The sequence below is a fragment of the Falco naumanni genome, chromosome 9, assembly GCF_017639655.2.
Source record: "Falco naumanni isolate bFalNau1 chromosome 9, bFalNau1.pat, whole genome shotgun sequence".
Lineage (NCBI taxonomy): Eukaryota > Metazoa > Chordata > Aves > Falconiformes > Falconidae > Falco > Falco naumanni.
The window spans coordinates 10,605,367-10,628,991 of record NC_054062.1 but is presented as its reverse complement, the minus strand read 5'-3'; the positions used below and the strand labels follow the sequence as shown (position 1 = coordinate 10,628,991).

General features: G+C 43.2%; 3 protein-coding genes across 3 annotated transcripts in view; 2 read left to right on the top strand and 1 right to left on the bottom strand.

The window, feature by feature from the left end:
• The window catches only part of LHX6 (LIM homeobox 6), an 18,341-nt gene extending 11,422 nt beyond the window's left edge, over positions 1–6,919 (top strand). The window contains exons 7-9 of the mRNA XM_040606910.1: positions 334–508; positions 1,278–1,381; positions 3,117–6,919. Coding sequence (XP_040462844.1) covers positions 334–508; positions 1,278–1,381; positions 3,117–3,137 — 300 coding nt within the window. The 3' untranslated portion in view covers positions 3,138–6,919. The remainder of the gene's footprint in view (positions 1–333; positions 509–1,277; positions 1,382–3,116) is intronic.
• Positions 4,004–21,376, bottom strand: MORN5 (MORN repeat containing 5). Its single transcript, XM_040606911.1, has 5 exons — positions 21,279–21,376; positions 21,061–21,208; positions 20,467–20,578; positions 19,400–19,537; positions 4,004–7,628 (listed from the first exon to the last, which is right to left on the bottom strand). Exons 1-4 carry the CDS (start codon positions 21,323–21,325, stop codon positions 19,446–19,448), a joined length of 399 nt encoding a protein of 132 aa, XP_040462845.1. The 5' UTR covers positions 21,326–21,376; the 3' UTR covers positions 4,004–7,628; positions 19,400–19,445.
• NDUFA8 (NADH:ubiquinone oxidoreductase subunit A8) lies at positions 21,377–23,625 on the top strand. Its single transcript, XM_040606909.1, has 4 exons — positions 21,377–21,527; positions 21,629–21,792; positions 22,729–22,894; positions 23,386–23,625. Exons 1-4 carry the CDS (start codon positions 21,477–21,479, stop codon positions 23,521–23,523), a joined length of 519 nt encoding a protein of 172 aa, XP_040462843.1. The 5' UTR covers positions 21,377–21,476; the 3' UTR covers positions 23,524–23,625.

Below are 23,625 nucleotides of genomic sequence, written 5' to 3'. Positions count from 1 at the left end.
CATTCAGTGACTCCTGCAACAAGCTTGGTAGTTTTATTTCCTTTTATAAAGAACAGTGTTGGTTTTGACCAAGACAAATCAATAGCAGAGATGCCACTTCAGGCACCCTGATGAATTTACTGTCTTGAGACCAAACTCTTGCTCTCGTGAGTGCGAAACAAAGCTGTGCAAGCCGATGGAATGCTGGTGAGGTATTTCAGCATGCAGATTTCTAAATTTGATTCCCTTTTTTTAAATACTTGGAAGAAACACCCGTCATAGGGTCTTGATGAAGGACCTCACATCAATCCAATCATCTCTCCATTGACACAGGGTTTGCTGCTTTTGTTTCAGGTTTGGTTTCAAAACTGCAGAGCCCGCCATAAAAAACACACCCCCCAGCACACAGTGCCACCCTCGGGAGCCCCCCCATCCCGCATCCCTTCCTCGCTCTCTGATGACATTCACTACTCGCCCTTCAGCAGCCCAGAGCGGGCCCGGATGGTGACGCTGCACGGATACATAGAGAGTAAGTGCTGGCTCGCAGGGCTCTGGCGGTGGGGTGCTCGGGGGCGGCAGGGAAGCGGGGTGCTTGGGGACGGTGGGGTGCTCAGGGACGGCAGGGCGTGGGGTGCTCGGGGATGGCAGGGCGCGGGGTGCTCCCCCAGAGCAGGCGGTAGCACAGAGTGCTGTCAATAATGCCCCTGTACTGTGAGCGCATGACTGGTGCACATGTTGCTGCTCCTCTTCCTCCTTGTGGTCTGATGGACGTTGTCTTTGGGATTTTCCGAAGGGCCATTTACAAGGAAGCCCCAGATGAGGGAATGAGGGGGGAGGGGGCTGCTGCAGGCTCTCCCTCCATGCCTCATCCCCAGAGAAGTCAGTCCCCATGTTTTACCTGACTGGTCCTTGGCCCACCTTGTGTTTTCTTTGTCGTGGAGAAGAGGGGTGAATGTGCCCTGGTAAGCTCGGTGGTCAAGTGGTCTCCTTGCTGCTCAGAAGATCAGAGTTGCTTTCTCTGATGGTTGCAAGTATGGGTGAATCATTTGTGAGTGGTGGGCAGCTTTGGTCATGCCTGGACAGAGGTTTTGGCTCCGTGACTCTTGTGAGGCTTCTCCCCTCCCTCGCCCACACGGGCTGTGGTAAAACGTGGCTCCTGCTGTGCCTCTGCCTGATCCACTGGGCATCTCTTCTTCCTCGCGTGTCCCCAGCTGCTCCCTGGTGGAAGCCTGACCGTGCCGACTGGAGGGCGTGTGTTGTTTGTAGTAACAGAGGCTGAAGCCTCTTCTCATCCACAGGTCAGGTACAGTGTGGACAAGTGCACTGTAGACTTCCCTACACTGCTCCACCAGTGCACCTCAAAGCAGACATGGAAGGACCACTATCTAATAGGGGTGAGAAGGTAATTGTAGTCCCTGTTTCAGGCTTCGGGGCCAAACCTCAACTTTAGCAAAGATTTTTGTGTAACATCATTGCCACTGCTGTCTCTTGTCAGCATCACTGCTCCTCCATGATCTCTGGCAGCTGCCACCCACTCATGTGTCTTTTCTTAATTTTGGTGGCCCTAGATTGACGTAGCAAGTGTTGGTCAAAATGGCATCACTTTGTTCTTCACTAAATACCCCTCGTTGTTGTGATGTGCTGGGATGCTGTGCCTGCATTCGCTGAAGGCTTTTGACATCCTCCCGCCCGAACTCTCTCTGTGGTCTCTCCTCACTGTGTGCAGTGAGCTCCGTCCTGCTCCGCTCCCCAGCCACCTGCACGTGTGATCAGTGTTACAGCCACGGGCTGTTAACAGTGGAGCAGGGGGCACCTCTAGCATGGGCTAACTTCCCAGTTTTCCATGAGTTAGTAAGAAAGATTCATTTCTTGGGGATTCCAGTATTGCTTAAAAAAATAACAAGTGGCTGTTACAGTATCTGAAGTGGGAATGTTATTTCACAATGTCTGGCCAGGAAACAGTGTCGTATGTTGGTGTTTTTCTGTTCAGTGCTTAAAGCATCTGTCTGTTCTAACTCACAGCTTATTTGGGGGCAAGACTTCTGGCTTATAAGATTTAATTTAAGATCCCGATTTAAGTGACTTCATTTTGAGGAAACACTGAGCCTTTGGCAACCTGAACTGGTTTTAGCTTTTGTCTTTACTGTTAGAAGTTCTCAGCATCTCTCTTTTCCAGTCTCACTCTAGTCCATGCAGCAATGGTAGCTTATTGAGTTCTGTTTCGATAAGCACAAGCAGGGGCACAGCAAAGTGACTTTTTTAGTCTAAATGCTACCATTTAGCAAGCTGGAGAGTGTTCAGAAAATATTATATGGTCCTGGTGCTGTCATTCAGAGAAACTTCACTGCAGCAAGTAGCTCCTGTGATTTAAATGCAGTTACTTGCCCGCAGCTGTTGCAGAACTGAGTTCTCAGGACACAGCGCTACACCCCCCAACCAGCTCCTTTTTCAAATAGTCACCTGCATGTTGAATTCCTGAAACCTGAAGCAGCTGCTTTTTCAACATCCAAAATTTTTTAAAAGCAGAGATAGCTGAGATCCTGGGAAAACACATGTAAATGCAAAGTCCCTGTTCCGCTCCGCAAGTGGGGCACCCCTTGCTCCTTTTGGGGCACCCAGCGCAGCGGCTGGGGTGAACAGTGTTGTGACCCGCTCAGCGGCTGCTCCCCCGACCATGGCGAGGACAGATGTTCTGTGTGCAGGGCAGCGAGGTGCAGCGGCTGGAGGGAAGCCTGTGCTGATCAGCGAGTGAGGGGGATAGAGTCAAGACTTGGTAATGACCTTCATCTGTCTTGGTAGCTGCCATGTCACAGAACAAATACATAAAATGCCGGTCTCGGTGCATTGCCCGGTACAATACGGTTTCTCAGCTAACGGTGTGCCTGAGGGACCTCTCCCGGGCTGTGTGCTGCAATGGTCCCGTTACCTCCCGCTCGGGCTCTGTGGCTGTGGCGTGTGCCGTCCCCCGCCGGCTCCATGCCACGGGCAGGGCTGGTGGCTCCTGGGCAGGCAGTGGCTCTGGAGAGGGATTTCCTGCAGGGAAGCGGCTGCCATAGCGGGGCAGAAAACACATTTCCATTGTGAGGGCTGTCTGTCTCTGAAAGCAGCTAACGCTCGATTCACGTTTTTCCCACTAGGTCATCCTCTTTCAGTACTGACGGCGCGAACTCTTCCTCATCTGCCCATGGCGCTACCAGCACCACTGCCCCTCAGCCGCTGAAACACAGCGTCCAGCCCAAGGCAACTGTTATCACTCATGCAGGAGAAACTCAGATCCAGCATTCTCAGTTATTTCCATTGACCAGCATCTATCATCCACTATTATTTCTCCAGCAACACTCTGTGTATGTGTGTGTTGAGTGCAGAGTTACATTTTTCACTTGTTTCTTGTGGACTTGTAGAATGACCATGAGTATCTCCAAGGCAATGCCAGACACAGTCAAAATTAATGACTCTACTGTGCTTGCAAATCTTGCTCTCAAACCCATGGGAATATGAGCAAACCAGAACATGCTGAGTCTCGGGGGGGGGGGGGGGGGTCGATGATCACCTCTGTGAACGTAAAGAAAGGAGGAATTTACGTGGTTTGGCCTGATTCTCTTTTTGCACCAGTGAAGCGCTGTCGGTTCCCGGACATCCCTCCTTATTTCCACTTGCATGTGTGAAATCTGAAATGGGCTTTTTGGCTCAGCAACTTGATATATACACAGACCTTCCTGAGCCAAACTCGCGGGTAGCTGAGACTCCACTAAGTGGAAAACACGATGCCAGCTGGAAATAGGCAGTTTTTCTTCCTCCTCAAAGTGCTTTAGAATCACATGTCGTTTGATCACTCTAAGGTAAGTGAACCTTAGTGTTTTTCCCCCCGTTTTATAGGAGGGGAAACTGAGATGTCCTAAACTGAGAGGAACCGTGGGGGTTGGTGGCAGAGCCAGGTTTAGCACCCTGAAGTTTCTGATTGCTGACTTGTTCTTAGAACACTGCATCTCTCTCCTCTCACAGCCACCTGCCAAATCTTTTTTATTTTTTTATTTTTTTACTCGTGTTCTTTATTAACAAGCTACTTTTATTTCCTTGAAGTCATATCGCATCACAAATGGGTGATTTCAGAATGTACCTACACAAAACTCTCAGAGACTCCATACTCTGGGACTGGGAAATCCTCAATGGAAGCTGGCTGTAAAGGTATAGAAATGTTCTGCCCTGTTGTGGACCCAAATTCAGTCAGTGGAAACAGTGGGGTAGAAACTGGAGACCACTTAAAAAGGCGAAAACCACAGCAAGGCCAGCAGGAGCAGTGGCTAGCTGAGTGGACAGCAAGGTGATGGCACGTTCCTTTACCTGGCAGCATCGCTCTGATTCCCTCTGCCCTCCTGCTGTTCTCCCTTGCTGGAGTATGGCTGCTGCTCCTGCCAAGTCCTCGGACAAAGGCACAGCCCAGGAGGACTGCTGCCAGTGGGGCAGGCACCACAGGGCTCTTGCAACAGCAAAGGAAGTGCTCAGCAGCCTGGCCCCAAATCAGGAAAAAAACTCTGAAATAATCCTTCATTGACGGTAACAACAAAAAGTAAACAAGTAACCTTTGCCAGCCCTTCTCAGTTTGCACCAAGCCAAGAGCAGGTCTTGTAACGAAACCTCTCTCCATGCAAGCACATGGGTTTGTCTTGCTGCTAAGTGTCTGTGAGGCCACGTTTCCAAGAATGTGAAAGCCTACTATGAGCCACAGTTAGTGCGTAGTGTGACTGAACTGTGCCTGAGGAATGGAAGACAGGAATCCATCCATTGCATAACTTGTTTTTAATTCAAACTGTAGATACATGTATTTTTCTTTCTGGGAGATCCTGGATCAATCTCCAACATCGGCCGGGTGGGCAGCCATCCCACGGGTTTGGCCAGTCCGTATCGCACGCGCAGCAAGCCTTCCCCTGCCTGTGCCCCCGAGCTCCGTGTGACACTGCCGGCTGGCCACGCAGCTCCAGCTAACTGCGAGGCTGGAGGCTCGCCGCTCCGACCGCCCGGGGAACGGCCGAAGGAGATGTGCATGTCTGCTGAGGTGGCCACCAAAATCTCTTGCTTTGAGAAGTAACTGAGTACAAGCATGCATTGATATTTGTTGGAACAAATATGTACACACACACATACCTCTGTGTGTGTGTGTGTATATATATACATGAAAAAAAAATATTCAGAGAGAGAGTGTGATGGTAATTCCTTGGACAGTTAGGCCAGTGTTCTGTCTAATGGCAGCCAGCAGCTAGCAGCTCTATCCCCAATTTAAAATAATATTTGAAAGGAGAGAGGAAACTAAGTCTGCAAAGTATTATTGTTGCCTCCTGGCGTGCAAATAACCATTTCCAGTGTGTAGCCAGTGACAAGGCACTGCTGCGTGCCTGACCTGACTGGAACCACCGCTGCAGAGGTGTCCCCTTGGGTTGCACCCCTTGCAGTCACTTTTGTCCTTTCCATAGCAATGAGTGAAGGACGAGCGTTCCCTTTGTTGGCCGTTGGTGGAGTGTTGGTAATCGCAAGGTTGAGGTGGATCGCTGTGTCTGCGTGCAACAGCCTTTAGATGCTGGTGCTGGTCAGCAGGGTCACCGGAGCCTGACTTCTCCGTTTGTGCTCGCGCATCCTAACGATCATTTAGTTGTGGAATTAGTGCCATAAACAAATGGGTAGTTATTTCGTTTAAGACTGAAGGAGAGACTTCAGGCTGTAACTTAACCTGACATCTCACAGTACTTGAGATTTCCACAACTGTTTTGTTGAGGGAGAAAATGGTTTGATGCATTTCTCTTCTGTCTCGGCAGTGCAATGAAAGGGAAACTCTTAAATATGTATCTGCTAAATATCAACTTAGTTACTGATCAAAACCACCCCACTTGTGAAATGTACTGGATATCAAAGTTTTTGTACCTGACACCGCTGGCAGGACCAAGTGCAAAGCAGAGGCCGAGGGAGTGTAGGTGCTTCTCTGCAGCGGACTCACCACTACCTGTGGGGCAAAGTGCCCCGCACAGACCGTGCTCCAGGGCATTCTCCCCCATAAGTAGCCAGGAGCGGCTTTGCTAATTCAGAAATCACGCTCTGTTTATATTAAGCCCAAATTGTTTGCAAAAACTGGAAGCAATTCAGCTTGTGCAGTTTTAGAGCTAATTATGTGTATGGAAAATACTCAACTGTACCAAGAATGTAAGAAATCCTCTAATTTATTCAATACATTGTTTCACAACATATTTCACACTGACTGTTGCCACTGAACCAAACCTTATCTCAGGTCATTTGCATTCATCTCCTGTCTGTAGATTGAAAAAAAATAAAATAAAAATAATTCTGATTTTCTTAGTTTATTCAGTAATTGTCAAATGGGTTCTGGTGCAGCAATGCAGACTCCATGTATTAAACTTTTCCAGTTGCTTTTTACAAAACCTTTTGCAGACAAAACCCAACAAAGATAGTCAGTGAAATGCTTTTCACTCAAGTTTATTAAAGTAACTAAATATGGCTAGGGTCTGAAAGTGGAATGGTTTACAGTTTTATTACCAATTCTTTTTTTTTCTTTTTTTTTGGCTCATGCTGGTGAACCCCAATGTCCGAGCTAAAGGTGCTTACACAACTTACTAGTTGGGACAGGGGAGTGGGAACCAATCCTGCACTACTATCAGTGATATATCTGTAGGATGCCAACTATAGACACATGAGTTTTATTTCATCCACCAATCATTTTGTTGTAGCATGTTGCAATTCTGCATGTCTTGGCTACAATGGTTAAAAAAAATTTCTCTGAATGAGTGGACAGTCAAGACTAATATTTATTTTAAAAAAGTAAAACTAAATTGTAAGCACTTTTTTGTAAAACCAATGTCTGTTTTGTTACATACTTTTAATGTTGTGCTTTGTAAATGTCTTATTTGTGTAATAAATAAAGTTAATGCAAGTAGAAGTGCTGGCACTTACATCCAGAAAATGATGTAATTCCATTTTATTTTATTTTTAAATACTTTCTGGCTTACTAATCAAGCAGCAACCCACCCAGTTTTCCTCTTTTATTATTTTGTTAAACTCTGGCTTCAGGAGAGTTCAACAAATGTTCGTAGTAAATGGATATAATTTCCTAGTTAGCAAACCAGTCATTAAAGAATACCTCTGGTGTACATTATTACAATGATCAATCAATATCAAAGTACTGAGCAAAAAGAGAGGAAAGGAATTCACCAGGACAGCTAACTAAAATCTGGGAAAATAATGTTGATTAAGATGGATTTGAATGACTTCAACACTGAATCTGAGGCACTCTTTTTAACAAATTGTTTTCAGGCTTAATAACGTTTATATATACTACACTACACACCTCTCAGGAATATTATTGTGAGTACAGTCAGCTTTTTTTCCATGGCTTTTTCTCAGCATGACTGATTAAATGATTATTTCCATTTTTGTTTGTGCTGACAGAGATGACAAAAAGATTATATTCCTGTAGAGGGAAAGGGTGAGACAAATCCACGAGGACAAATTAGATTTATTGTGAATCAGATTACTTGCTTTGAAATATTATCGTCTAGTAAAAACTTTTCGTGCTTTTGGTTTATGTTCAATTGTTTCATCCCAAGCTTTCCAGCAGGTCCGAATGATCCATTCATGCTCATCATCATCTAAAAGGGAGATAAAGAGAACGCCAAATATCGCCAGGTCAGATCTGCTCTTTGCATCACTAGGGTCCAGCTCAAACAAGCAATTTTTCCTTTGAGAAATAAATCCATTTTTAGCCACTGGAATCTCTTAGAACACATTTTTGTTTGTTTCTTTAAAGGATTGTGTGCTGTTGTGTGGGAATTTGTCAGGGCAGGGGTACTGGATCTGTGGCAATGACTCTGATTATTTGTCTGTTTGATAAGATTAGCTTGGATGGAACGATGAGATTTACATGTATAGATTTTATTTTTTTTACTTTTTGGCAGGTGGTGTGCAGGAGATATGTTGAAACTATCAGAAATGAAGATACATGTTTTTTAAATACTATGTCTGTGTTGCTTGTCGGTTTATAAAAAGTGAAGGTAAAGAAAAATATATAGTCAAACCCTAGGTTCTTGTCCTCCAGCTTTTCTTTCAATGCTCTTTTTGAAATGCATGTTATGGCAGGTATTGATAAGGTGATATAGTGGCTGACAGACCTATTTTAGACCATCTTCTGTGTCCCTTGTTAGTATTCACGTCTGTCATATTTAGTCTCAGAGCATAATGACAGTGAGGAAAGAAAAAAATCAGAGACAATGTAGGGAAAAACAACTGTCCAGCAAAGTTTGAATATAAATTTTGTGTATGATTACAAAAAAATAACTTGGTAAATGTTAAATTGTGGCTTCTTAATTCTAAGGATTTAAATAGTCTTGTCTCCAAAAACTGTTCTGCAGTTCTTTTGTGTTTGTGTAGGGGAAAAGAGAACTATGTAGTAGACCAGGAAAAACAAACTTCAAAAAGCCTTGAAAAAAATCAAAGCATTACTTAAAACAATACCTGTGTTTATTTTTATATAAATGAAATATATTAGAGCTGCTTCTTGTGTTTATCACTGTCTTAACAAATTCAGATTAGCTGCTTGTGATGTGTGTTTGTAACCTGCCTCCATCTAAATTTTAAGGGGTTTATAGCAGCCTGAAAAGAATACCTGAAAGAATAGGTGATTGTGAGAAGGATGGAGCTGAGGGGGCTGTAATCCCGGTACCGTGACCATCGCTTGGCATAGCACAAAATCCCATTTATTTACACAGCTGCCCTGCACAGCTGAGGGCCCTGCTTCGGTAGGTCAAAAAAGATCGAGAAAGCGTGTTGCATGTAAGGAGTCAAATCTTCACAGAGATCTTTTGACTGTGGAACTATACCTTTAAGTTAAAGCGACATAGTAGCATTTGAAATGCAACGGTAGGAAGGTCCTGGGAATGGAGTTGGGCTAATCTAAGAAGTGAGAGTTCTCTGAAGGGTATGTGACAAACGGGGTCTGCACAAGTCTTCAGGCTTGGGGGCTTAATCTTCTTGATTGCAGTGGGGTTTGAATCAGGTCAGCTTTGTCTTTCTTTTTTTTCTTCCTTTTGTTTTTTCATGCTAGCCTCCCCTTTTTCTCATCCCTGGCCGTGTGAGTTGAGTGCATGCCCTTGCTTCTCGTAGGGTGCTGCTCACACACAGCTCCATTGGCATCCTAGTAAAAGACGGCTTAAGGAAAGCATGTGCCAAGGCATTTATCCCTTGTCTGAACGGCAGCACTCATCTGCCACCCCTGACAGACGGTGATCAGAAAGGCTGGTAGCTCACAGGAGGTTTTAGCTAAGAGCCTGCGCTCCAGTCTGCTTTTTGCGTACGGTCACTGGTTTCCAGACAAAGTGCTTGCTTGTGCCTACTGACCCTCTCCTCATTTCTCACTCGAGGGTGCTGGCTTGCAAAGCTCAGTTTTGGTGGTGAGCACCCACCTTTGAGCAGCACCCTGGGTCTGTGAATGGGTTGGAGAACACACTTGTGTTGCCATTGTTCCACAGCTCAGCCTGTAGCCTCGCTTTAATGGCTGAAAAATGGTTACCTTTTGGACAGGATAGCTAAGTCCAGCTCTTTCTGTGTTTCACTGACATGATCTCTTTCTTTATTCCCTGTGCCTATGAATCCATAGGTCCATAAGGAAATACCCTGTAAATGGCACATATCTGGGTATAAACGAGGAGAAAAAAAATGCTGAAAAATATGTTAAAAGGGAAATTAAAAAGATGAGCTTGCTTAAAGACCACGCAATCTGTACAGAGGCAGAGATTCCACTGAGGGCTGCAGCAGGAATGCAAATGTGGTCCTTAAGCTTTCTTAAAAACAACAGCAAAGCCATAATCAATGTGCTGGCTTTTGTTCTATGCACTAGGTGTTCCAGCATGGTAATGATGTGATCACGTGAGCCTCGGCTATAACAGATACTGTCCAGCCTGGGTAGCTCTGTGATTTTAATTGGAATCGCCTTAACTAAAAATAATAATAATAATAATTTATCAGAGCTTGTAGTAATTGCAAGAAATGAAACTTGGTCTATTTCTGCCGCGGTGAAGGAATAAACAAAACTTACATATGCTATACATCACTACTATTTACCTCTTATTTGTGTACAGTTATAAGTGGCTCACCTGAGTACTAGAAATAATCAGCCTGCCTTCCTAGTGAGAAATCTACAGCACTCACTTAGCTGAGCATCAAGGGTATAAGCACCAAGAAAGGCAGATGCTAACTTGGCTTCATAGAACAGGTTTCCAACATATCCTTGGTTTGTCTAGATTGTTTCCTTCTGCACTCTGGGTTTTCATGGTCTCCTAGGGAAGCATGCAGGGCTGGTTGCCCTGAAGATTTTAGCCTCCCCGGACCCATTCCAAAATGTCTTGGTTCATGCAGTGATCTGATCCCATGCAAATTAAATACGTGTTCATAAGCTCTGCTTAACTTGTATGTAATCCTCATCAGATGTAAAAACTGAATGAGCTATATGAATTTCAACTTTGTATATGAAAAGGAAAAACAGATGTAATGACTAAATGTGTATTCCAAAAAATAACCGAAAGCAAATCCCCAGAACTGCCATCCGACCCAGCATACCATGCTACTGGTCCTTGGTCTAGGTAAGGGGAAATGAAAGAATTGATCCAGCACTGGGAGAAGAACCACAAACCCAGAGATAAGAATGGCTCCAGGGCTAGCTATGTGAGAAGAGGAAATATTAGAATGTAAAGAGTTAAGCTATGGTAAAACATACTTTTGCTACACTAAAGAAGACTGGTTGATAATTACTGTAGTTTTAGGGCTATTTGAATCAGTGCAGCTGCAACCTCTTCAGTAGTAACCCCTGAAACAAGACAAACTGGGTTTATTGTACTGAACAAGTCTTAAAGCTCCTCCCTGATTGTTAGTAATTGGCAGCAATGGACTTAACAGCCTCTTGACTACCCTTTTTACACTCTACCTGACTGTGCAGCTAACAATTTAAATCACAGATGCCGATCCTTCTTTGTGGCAGCTGCTTGTTAACTACACGTTCCTCTTTTTCTGTCACTGGCTGCTTCCATAACCCTGCAACACCAGGGTTAGATTGGAGAATCACATTTCATCAATATTTAAAATGGAATTAAACCTTGAAGTTTGATTAATGCTACCAGATAGTGAGTTGTAATTACTATTTTGCAAATTGCAATTGTTTGAATATGTTAATATGATTGTCTAAGCACATCTTCACCTTCAGAAGTAATTTTCCCTTTAAAAAAGATTTGAAAAAAATACAAACTCTTTAATCAGTGGTAAATTATCACCCTGTGCACAATTAGGTAGTATGGGGTTCTTCATGTTGTGTGCTGAATTTTCTGTCAGTATATTTATCTTTAAAAGTTTATCCATTTTTTTAGATTTTCCTCAGTAGAATAAACATTCATGGAACAGACTTTGCTGAAACAGGACTAACCATGTTGATATTCGAAGGTAAAGAAAAAAGCTTTGTCTGAAAATTTTATTGCAATCTGGTGCATCCCGGTTCAGTTAGTAAATGTTAACAAGTTATTTTTTCCAAAATTAGTGAAATATAATGATTATTATCATGTCATATCATTGAAATCTTGAAACAGAGAGAGATTAGTGAGAGATCTTAATGGGTGAGCTGTTAGCATATATGACCAATTATTCTGAATTATTTTCTTGTGTCTTGATCAAAAATAAGGTAATTTTTCTAGTGCCCACAAAATGTATTTTGAATATTGTGCATCAGATCCTCAGCCAGCCCAAACTGGGATTGCTTCTCTTTTATTTTTGTAATTAATTCAGGCTGTTTTCATTAAGCAGGCAGAGGCAAATGGAGCCAACCCTGGTAGTCACCTGCACGACTGATCCCCAGAAACAGCATCTGCCCACAGTAGATAATTAACCGGGGGTGCAAGTCCTACTGGTCTACTGTTGGACACTGTCTACACAGTCAACAGGTCAGTTTGGATACAGTCGTCTTAGGCAAATCAGACCCAACTAAATCTGTTGGTCGTACTGTGCTCCTGTAAGTAATCCATTTCAAAATTAGTTCTTCTCAACAAATACTGCTTTGCAACGTTCTTCCTGGTTTTGGGTGGCTTTAGGGGAAGCTCCAAATGCCAGCAAAGTTCAAACAGGTGTCTGTCAAAAATGCTGTTAGGTGTATTCCACGGTGAGCTCAAACTGCAGCCAACTCAAATCAGTGGATTTCTGCTCAGCATCTCTGCAAAATGAAACCACTTGTCTAATTTTCAATGTTCAGTCTAAAAGTAGTGGCAGAAGAGACTTCCCCAACTACATGCTCCAGATTTATCTCTCAAATAGGATTAGAAACAGCTGAAAATTCAGGGTGGGCTTGCTTCAGGGTGCTTCCAAGGGATGACTTGAAAATACACTGTAATTTAGGTGCATTTAATCATCATATATTAAATGCATATTGCAAAGTTTGGAATTACTTGTTTCTAACTATTGCATTTCTGTGTTACTTATGGAAACCTCAGCTGTGAGAGACTTCCTAGGACTCTGCATGCTTAGGTGTCCGCCATGATGCAGAGTGGAGAATGTCAGCAAACAGCAGTATTGTCGTGTAGGCTTCCGGCTTTGCCCTCTTCACCAATGCTTTCCCAGGAAACCACCTAGAGGTGTGCAGGAAGATGTACTGCACTGAAATTAGAATACTTAGTGGCTTACACAGGGAAAGAAGCTACATTGTTCACCTCAAAAACCTTTTCTGACTCTGTGTTAGGTCTTCAGATGGCACTTCGTAGTTGTATGTGTTCCTGGTATCTTAAAGACTTTGTCAGCACTGGAGGCCTGATGCACCAATGCACTCCAAAATTCAGATCCTTGGTTCCCTCCTCTGCCCAAAGGCAAGCTGAGACCAGGCACGAGCGGGCATTATTCCTTCATTTTACTCTGTTAAAGGCCACGCAAGCAAGGAGGGAAGTAGATGTGCCCTGGTGTGTGCCCACATCAGAGAGGCTCACAGCTCCAGCGTACTCGCAGACACAGCCATGTGCTAAGAGCAGCTTGCCATGACTAGGGCTTGTAAGAGGGTCTGTTTACAACAGACAATCCTTGACCAAGAGCTGAGTTTCCTCTGTTTGCACGGGGCCAAGCCCACACAGACCATTGTAAACAACAATATCATTTAATTCTTTCACATGCCTGACTCCTCCCATCACCCGCAGTGCAGTTTATCATGTTCTTCCACTACACAATTACAATCGCATGTTGATAGCATCTCAGCCATGGATTCTGCCTGGCACACCCCTTCCATTTCCACTGCCTGCTCTGGGTCCCTAGCACCACTTTCCTTACTGCACCTGACCCCACCAACATCAAGGCTGGCAAGAAAATGGAAAATATGTTTTCAATTAACCTTTGCTTCCACCCACAAATTCTCACCCTTCCATTTACTTTTAATTACTGTAATTCCAAAATGGCCCTCAAATGAACTTTCCACCTCTTGTAAAACTTGTTTTCACGCAAACTGTATAGTTGAATATAGGTGCCTATAAGACTTGTGTATAACCTATTTAATGGAGTTACAATAGGATGGCTAGCACACAAAGTTGTTATTCTTGGCATGCCACTATTTGGAACTGAAACTTCCACAGTTTTCAAAATGATAAGTATTCGAAGACCAGGAAACCACAAGGAACAATGTATCTGCAAAAGCTACAGCTACTGAAATTACTGTAGTAACTTACATCACAATGCATATATTAATATTATCAGTGTTGGCTATAGTCTTGAATTTGAATCATGTTGGTTCATAATCTATTTTACTGAATGGAAGGTATTTTATATTAAAACGTGTAAGCCAAATTTAATCTAAAAATATTTTCTTGGTTATATGAATTAGAAATCTCCAGCTACCTCTGTCACCTGAGCAGCCTTTGACACTGAGAAAGCCGCAATAAGTATGCCTTTCTCCATGGCATTCAAAATGTGCCTGATCTTAACACACTCCTATATAGAAGATCTGAAAAGAGCATATGATGGGTTGGACAATTGGTCCAATATTTAAAAAAGTGTTTAGGGTAGAGGCAGAATAGACATGAAGCTACTCTTAGATGCCTGGGATCTTCTTACATTAAAACACGACTCAATTTCCTTCTGTCATCTTCACTTCGATACTCATTCATTTGCCTTGCCCACTCAGCAGTCCCCAGTTTGTTACTTATGTTCTGCCTTTCCTCCTTCTAAGATTTTTCTGCTCAACTGATTTATTTGTTAAGCATTGGAGATCATTTAGGTCCAAACCTCTCAGATCAGGACAAAAGCCATCTAACTAAAAAATGGGAAGAGATAGATGGGTGATACTAGGAGATCCAGATGAAAGAGCTACAATACAATTTCTAACCTCCCTCTTAATGTAATATTTTCCAAATCTTCTAACTATTATAGAAGCAGTGAGTCTGGAAAGCAAGTATCAGAAAACTTGAATGGAGGCAAAAAACCTATGTCCGGGACGAGAGACACAAGTATATCAGAGATGGAGGAGATGAGACCAAAAGGTGAATTTGTACAGACCTGTGTAGAGCCTCGTGGGCAAAGAAAACAGCTGAGTGCGTGGCAGAGAGAGAAAATATTTTTTGTAGTGTTGTTTTGGAGGAATATGAATCAAAGAGGCCAGAAAGAGGAGATAGCAGTAAAAAGGACAAGCCCTCCAGCTGTTGCATGAAAAGCAAAGGGCTACTCACATTTGTATGCTCTACTTGTGTAAATGGAGAGTAGTATTGGTTCTCTGTTTTACAAAGCCCTGTTTTCAGAAATAAGTTTGCCAGCCAAAGTAAAGAGAAAAAGATCAATGGATTGCAATAAATGGCATTTAACATAAAAATGAGTAAAATTTACAATTCAGTTAACTTGTTAAATGTCAAAAAATCAGCAAACAATAGACACAATTTGTTTTGTTCAGAGCCCAGAGGTAGAGACCAAATCCTCTAAATTAATTTCTGCAAAAGCTGTTTTTTTTTTCCAAACAGGTCTGGATCCTATTCGTTGTAGAATATACTGATTACCAACTATTTTTAAGAGCTTTACACAAACATTATTTCTTTTGTTGTGTGAAATGCAGAATCAGCCATCTGGCAAATGCCCCAGAGCTAAAATCTTTTACATGACATATAATTCAAAATGATTAAATATACAACAGAAAATAGCTATAGCATTGCACTTAAAATAGCATGAACTTTTACTGCCGATCAAAACTGATTTCTTTAGCTTAACAAGTATCCAAAGAACAATTATTTGAAGAGCTTTTAAGAGTTTCAATATGTAGGAACTAAACCTCATCTAAATTCAGTATCTTAAGTCAAATAAAAAGGAAACAAATGTACAAAAGATTAAATGGTCCTGCGTTATAAGTAGACATTTAAATCTATGGGAAGCTAAATTCATGTGAACAAAAATACTATATTCCCTCTGTATGTGTATTGCTGGGGCTTTCCTCTCCATCGCTAAGGGCATCTGCCAAAACAACTCTTACATTCTTAGGCAATGACTAGGGACTAGCCTGGAATCAGACTGTTCATCCACTCCCTCCATCATCAGAATGGGCAATTTCAAAGAAGAACAGGGAATAAAGCTCTGTGCTTGATCCCTAAGTGCAGTCAATCTTTTTTCCTGCACCACAGTCGACTTTAAGTTAAACTTGCTGTCTTTCTTCCAGAAATACTCCAGGCCTGAAAAATTGCCAGCTCCTCATCCCACACCCAATTCTCCAGTAGTTTATGAGAAAGAGCACGCAAACATCTGCATGTATTTGGGGTACATGAGGGTAGGTACAGAAATATTACTCTGCGTAATTATTGAGTGGTTATGGCTCTGCTTCTCAACTACGTTTTTCAGACAAGTCAAAGTCTACATTTCCCAAAAAGTTCTTGGAGCAAGTCAGATCAGAGTTGTAAGACAAAAAAGGTCTAAATGTAGGAGATCTATCGCATGGATTTTTGCATACTTGGATAAAGCTGAAATGGATGAACGCATTGCTGTCAACCTTCCAAAAATTTTTTCTTCTAAATTCTTTCAGACCGAACGTGAGAACCTTCATCCCAAGGTAACAATGTGAGGAAACTTTAAGTTTGTAATTAGTAAGGCTTAGAATTAAAATGGCTTTGCACTCTTGCCTGTGGAGTTGGGTCAGCCTCACAACCAAGGAACCTCAGATGTTCTAACCCAGACTTTTCTAAACTGTAATAAAATAATGTTCTTGAATCTTGACCTTTTCAAGCTCATAATGATTCCTCAAGCAGCAGGATTTTTCCTGCTGCTTTTTCAAGACTTTCAGACTTGTAGAAATCCTAAGCTGATTGCTGGCTGGTTTGGGATTGCTGCAACACCAAAACCTCTCCTCTTAGTAAGACACTTGTCCTGGTTTTCTGGGCCTAACCCTGCTCTTAATAACATACATTTTAATTCAGTTACCTGACTGAGCTTTTAGTGCAAAGGCAGGCTTTGTGCCTTCCTGGTCTTGATGTTATATGAAGAGATGTATATATTTCAGGTAATACTGCAGTATAGAAAGCTATCCTATGCACCATACACATACTAATTAAACCTGGAGATGGAATATGAAAATAGTAGCACAAATATTCTCATATTACAAAGAGCAAAAGCATGTTTTTCATTATTTAATGCATCCTTGGGAGAACCACAGGAGAAACAAGGCAATTTTCATCAGAATTATCTTTGCTTTTTATCAAGAGAGGTGACCCAGGCAATGTCCTATCATCGTTTCCATCTCAGTATAACAAAATGTCTATTTTTGATGGTATTTTCTTTTTGAAAGCTATGGGCTTCTCCAATATTCGGTGGTCCTAAAGCCTGAATGTCACAGCTTTCCTGTACCTCCCTGCTTTGCATTAAACATAACAACATGCATTTTCTACTTTTCACTGAAAAACTGGGAAATATTCCCATCTTTCTATTGACCAAACTCTATTACAAAGGTGCCAGAAGTCCTATTTCTGGGAAAAAAAAGGGGAAAAAGTAATACTCTTAGTTGAAACAGGAGTCTAGTCCCAGTATCTATTCAAAATAAACAGTGTATCTTCTTACAAATGAGCATTCCCCTTCTTATTTATGTGTCCAATTTTGCGTACTTCGCAATACTGGAAAAAAGAAAAGATTGAAGAACATATGGAGAATCAAGAGAAATTTGAGCATCCCCGAGGAAACAGAGGTTTAGGGACAGAGTAATAACTGCAAGATTGTAATGAGAATTTGGAAAACTTTGCTAGATAAAAACGTATAACAAAACTGTTGCTGTCATTTCATTCCCTGGGCCTGATTATGTTTTCATGATGGGCCTTTGCACTGCTCTAACAGTAAGAACTCTTTAAGTAAACGAGTATCAGACCTCCACGTTAGTGAAATGCAAAGCTTGCCAAATTTAACAGGATCTCTGCAGTACTCTACATCCACTCGTCTTGACAAAGAAGTGGTGGAAGCAAACTTGATAGTTTCAAATGGCATCTATTTTCTTCTTTTCTGGAACGGTACCTGGATGCTGCCAGTCTGGAGTGCCAAGGCTGTATGCTTCCTTGCCTTCTTTCACAAACAGCCGAGAAACAATCAGAAATTGCTTCATAATAGGCCCAGGGTGAAAGGTGAGAACTGGAGTATTCTGAAAGCCTGCTGCCAGACCCGAGGAAGATAGTGTCATTTTGGTAAACCTGTCAAGCTGTTGTAAGAACTTCCTGAATGCTTCCTACCATCTGCTTTTGATGCTTTCAAGACTTGGCTGGAAGCCTGGAGGTTTTCCTGCTCCTTCCTGCCCACCCTATAATGGAGTAATTCTGGATCTGTTCCCTGTCCTCCCAGCCTCTTCCTCAGTTTCTTCTGCTTACAGCTGGTTTTTTTTTCTTTTTTCTTTTTTTTTTTTTTCTTTACTGCAGTGGCCTTGTGCCCTGAATCATCTCTCCTGGGGCGGTAAGAGTTCCTCTGATGTTGAACAAGTGCCGGGTTTTTCAATTGTGTTCATGTTCTTGAGAGGAAGGGTCTGGCCTACATGACACATTCCTTCTTCACACTCACATCAACAAGTTTAACTTTGTGTACAGGGCTCTCAATGGAACAGCCACACAAAGCACATCTCCGACGACTCCATCAGACTGCACGCTGCACTGGCCTGGTTAGTGAATATTGATTGATATAATTTGTAGGGTTTGAGATAAATGTCATAAAGGACAATGAGTTCAAAGAACAGATTAAAAAACAATAAATTGAATTCCAAGGCGTTCCCTCCTGTACTAATCTGTGTAGGTTCCTGTGTTTTTGGAAAGCATGTTGCTTATCTTCCTCATCAGTAGGCCCACCGCATTCCAGTATTTTGGATCAATGCCATTTGTAATAATCTAGATCAGTTTTTATTCAACGTTTATAAAACAGGCCATGTATCATAGGGTATATTTTATAGCAGATGGTATCTCCAATTCATTTAACCCTCCCTTCACTTCCCTCCTCCAATATCACAGTGCATACTTATAAAAGCTCTTGAAAGTAGAACTGAGCAGAATTTTTTTTCAACAAATAGTAAATCTGCTGAAAAATGGAGTTTCAAAGCAACAAAACTGTTAAGCTGTGGCACATTGAAAATGAAATGTTCTTTCTTCTAGAAAAAACAGGTTTTGAAATTTGGACATTTTTTGAGGAAAAAAATGAGGTGGGTGGTTGCTTTCAAAAATAATTTTCATTTTAAAAAAATCCACACTAAAAAGGTTAAATAGTCAGAACACAAAGCATTTGTTTCAGGTCAGGTTAGATTTTTTGAATTATCCCAGTGTCAACTATCTGGGGATCTTCTGTGTGTTTTTTAGCTTGAAAAGTTTCTCCTTTGGCTTGATGAGAACTGATTTTCCCTAAGGCTTATAAATTTGGGGACTTATCTATGAGACCCAGTATTTGCCAGACTCAAAGCACAGCTCTCCAAGGTGACAAGAAAGTTCCTTGTTCAGCAAGGGCTGTTTAAACATAGCCCTAAGACTCATTTCAATAAAATGGACTATTCTAACATGTAGAGATAAGCACATACTTAAGCACTTTGCTGGTTCACAACACAGAGTTTAGTAGCTTTCAGAATCAATGATGTACACCTTACAACCACTCCCATACTTGAGATCATAATGGAAGAGATTGAAGGTTTTTCTGAGATTAACATACCAAATGGTAATAAAATATATTTATTCCTATCTGCTTGGGAATACTTCCATTGTAATTTTGCAAAATATGATTTATACAACCCCGGGGATACATAAATCGCTGATAAAAATAAACAAGTAGAAAATATTTTAGCTTAGTAATAACAGAACCAAATCATGGATTTTTTAAAATGTTTTGGCTTTAATCACACATCCTAGAAGATATGACAAATAAACTCATCTTAGTTTACCTTGTAGAAGAAGTTAATGATACCTGAGTTTGTACTCAACAATAACTTAGGTTTCAGGATTATAGAATCCATTACCACAGTCGTAACAACAGTCCGGGATTTTTTTGTGAGGATCCAGATTTGTAAGCTGAGAAATGCCTGAAGGAAAAAAAAAAAAAAATTTTCTTTAATTCGGCTTTTTTTTTTTTATTTGTGCCTTTGATCAAGAAAACTAACAAATATTACTCTCTATGGCATTTGCTATAAAAACAATGCAGTTAAGATAAATTTTATAAACATTTTGTCAATTTTGTAGATGGAGAAATTAAAAATGGAAAAATGCATGCACAAAAAGTGTACAATAAAAATGTCACTTTGATTTCCTCAGTCATGGTCCTGTGATTCAACCCACTAAGCTGTGATTCACCCCACTAAGCTAACGTTACAAATATGCCCCCAAACTCCAAAAATGGGGCCAGGAGAGTCTTGCTGGCCTCATAGAACTACATGTCATCACTAAAATATTCAGTGTATAAAGAAGAGTAGTTTATGTATTACATTACGTATTTTACTCACTTGTTCCTTATAAATCTTTCCACCTTTTGACTACAGACAAGTTATAGTATTATAAAAGTATTTAGCAAAAATATAGACTGGACACAAATGTTTATTTTGCAATCTACTAAAAAGCTCATGGGGCAGACATTCAAACTTTATTTGATGTCCTGGATGTAAACTAATTGCTTTTGCTCAACTTCTCTATATTAAAAGCACACTGCTAATGCAGTGAAGGTGAAATGTATAAAAGGGTTAATCAGGATATCAAAAGCTGTAGATAACAAAGGCCTGTCCTGCAGGTCATCACTCCAGAAGAGACCACACTGAGGACGCAATGCTGCACGCTGTGCTACACTGCGCTGGTGGAAGGTGGTGTCAGCATTCTTCTGGCAGCGTCGTATGGTCAGGTCCTGAAATTAGCCAGAGCAGTTCTGCTCCATGTTAGTCATGTAGCTGAATTAATCTTTCTTAAGCAAAGTTGTTAGTATAATTCCTTCCAGACTCTTAGGATCGCAAACGCAGTTCAGTACCTGGTGTTTTAAGACCAGAACAGATTTCTGTATAAAATCTTCTGTCGTAGCCATCACAGTAATGCCATTTTTTATCTTTGTATTCAAGACCATCTGCAAAAGTGTATTTCCCCTGCAAAACATGTTCAAGCACAGAGTTAATAAACGTGATGGATGGATTGAGTACAAACAAGGCTAGCATTGCCGCTGCCAGAACCGCGCGTTAGGTGAGTGGAGCGAGTGCGTGGTGCAGCTGAGGTCTAAGTAGTGTTGGGAACAGTGTCTGCGGGATGCCCAGCCTCGAGCAGTGAGCTCCCCTTGCACATCATGGTGTGAGATGCCACCTCACGTAGCCTTCCCCTCACATGTTGGGGTGCAAGATGCCACCTCACGTAGCCTTCCCCTCACACACTGGGGTACAAGTTGCCACCTCGAGCACTCAAGCAGCCCTCCCCTCACACACTGGGGTGCAAGATGCCGCTGAGGGGATGAAAGATTGGCTTGGCTCACAGATCCACATCGTTCGCCCCAGCGCTTCCCCTACAGCATGGCCTCCAGGCAAGGCCGCTCCGCAGCGGCAGAGGCCCCTGGGGTGAGCTCCCCCGCCCGGGGTACCTGCGTGGGCACCCCGCGGTGCCAGACCGCCCGGTATCTGCCGCCGTTGGGGAAGAGCAGCTCTCCCTCACCGTCGAACATCCCGTCCCTCAGCGCTCCCCGGTACTCGGTGCCCGTCGGCAGCGTGTAGGAGCCCTGTCCCTCCATCCTGGAAGGGATAGGGCGGTCAGGCGGGGGGCGGCGGGCAGCCCCGCGCCCCCGCGCCCCGCCGGGCCCACCTGCCGCGCACGATGCCCCCGCAGTACCGGCCGCCCAACGCCTCCATGGCGGCCCGGCCCGGCCCGACGGCGCGGCCGCGTCACCATGGCAACGCCTGCGCCCGCCGCCTGCGCGCCTGCGCGCTCCCGCCCCCTGCCGGCGGCGCCTGCGCGATGGCGGGCGGGCGCTGAGGGGAGCTCAAGGAGAGCGGCGGCGCCATGCCCGGCTCTCTGCAGGTGCCCTCCCTGGAGGAGCTCGACGTGCAGGAGGTGAGTGAGCGGCCGCCGCCGCCGAGCCCTCTCCCTGCGGGGCAGCGCGGCGGGCCGGGGCCGAGGCGGCCATCCCCATCGCCGCTCTGCCCCCGCTGTAGGTGCGAGTCAGCTCGGCCGTGCTGAAGGCCGCGGCCCACCACTACGGCGCGCAGTGCGACCGCCCCAACAAGGAGTTCATGCTATGCCGCTGGGAGGAGAAGGACCCGCGGAGGTGCCTGCGGGAGGGCCGCCAGGTCAACCAGTGCGCCCTCGACTTCTTCAGGTGAGCGGGGCCCGGCAGGCCCGGCCGCCCGAGGGTGGCGGTGTCGGGGGAGCTGCGGGCCCGGCTGTGCGGTGTGCTGCCAGGCACTGGGTTGAAGTAAAAACGCCGTTGTGGCCTTTGAAGTCTTTATTCTTGCTTCTTAAACTTTTAACTCTTGGGGATTGAGGCCGTGGCCGTTTGGCTTTGTTTATTTATATGTGAATTTATCCTTTTGCAGGAAGCTCTATGGCTTCTTTCCCAGAGCGAGAGGCCTAGGCCTTTGTCATGTTAGCAAAGGAGCGCAGGGAGGTGGAAGGCTTGCAGCTGCACCTTACGACTTACTGTGAAGTGCAGGAAACAAACCCAAACTTTGTGTTCCTTGTCTGCCGTCTCTGTTTCATGGGCAACCTATTGTGAAAGCTTGAGTAGATACACCATTGACCTCTTCTGACCAAAAATGCAGGTCCAAGGTGTGTGTCAGTATCATGTTCTCAAGTTATTAGTAAAAGGCCAAGTTTGATTAGCTCAAAGCATGCCCGCTTCCAGTCTAGCAGCTACTAATCAGAAGCCTCTGTTCTAAGAATGTCTTCTTGAGCTTAAGGTATCAAATTAATTTGGAAGCATTAGAGCATTGTATAATGTAGGATAATTTATTTGGCAAAACCGGGATCTCATATGGAGGAGTTGTGTACATCTACCTAGTAAGAATACCTTCCACATATTAGTTAAGTTATTGCTATCCTTATGTAGCTACAATGACACAATTTTTACTGGTGTTGGTATCGAGTTCTGTTTAATGACGCTTCAAATACTGAGTTTTCTGAAGACTTTAAATGTTCCTGAGAACTTAAAACTACAAAAAACACTTTATCACAAGTTGAGGTTTGAATGAGTAAGAGAGAAAAGCATTAAAATTGAAGCACTGGCTAATGATTTTCTGTCTGTGATCTCTTACAGGAAGGTTAAGATGCACTGTGCAGAGCCATTTACTGAGTACTGGACGTGCATTGACTACACCAACTTACAGGAGCTCCGCCGATGCAGAAAGCAGCAGGCAGTATTTGATAACTGTGTGCTGGAGAAGTTGGGTTGGGTGAGACCTGATCTGGGAGAGCTCTCTAAGGTAACTTCATAACTTTTTGATCAGATTGCCAGATTCTTCTCTCCCTTTTTATGGATGTTTTGTCCAGACCAGGTCTCAAACCCTTTTCCTGGCCAGAAGATGATTCATGAACCCAACACTGGAACCTTGTGGACTTAACAGAAGTCGGGATCCTCTCAGCATTCTCCAGGCTTGCTATCCCAGGAGACTTGCACTTTTCTTACACAATGATGCTTACCCTTACTTTTTGCTTTTCCTGGCACAGAGACCTTTCCTTTAGGAGTGAAGATCACACACATGTAAAACTACTCTGTAGTTATGAGTGAAATTCCCCTCCCCTCTTTTTTTTGTTTGTTTTTTTAGTAGTACTGTAGAGATAGGAGCTCTTATCAGATCAACAACGTGTGCCTTTTGGTACTTCATGGTAGTTCTTCCTTTAAGTTTTGTCTGAAATCTCGCTTTTCTGTTAAATGCTGTGAGAAGTTGTGTAATTTTTTCTTTCTTCTCTCCAGGTTACGAAAGTGAAGACAGACCGTCCTATACCTGAGAATCCCTATCACTCTAGACCTAGACCAGAGCCAAATCCACCCATTGAAGGAGAGCTGAAGCCTTCTCAATTTGGCAGTAGGCTCTTTTTCTGGTCCTGGTAAAGTGGGCAGACTGCTGTGACTGAAGTGGAAAGATACACTGAATGTAAATTGTCCAGTGTGCACTGGATATAACTTTAATCATTAAAGAACCCCAAAATGTTA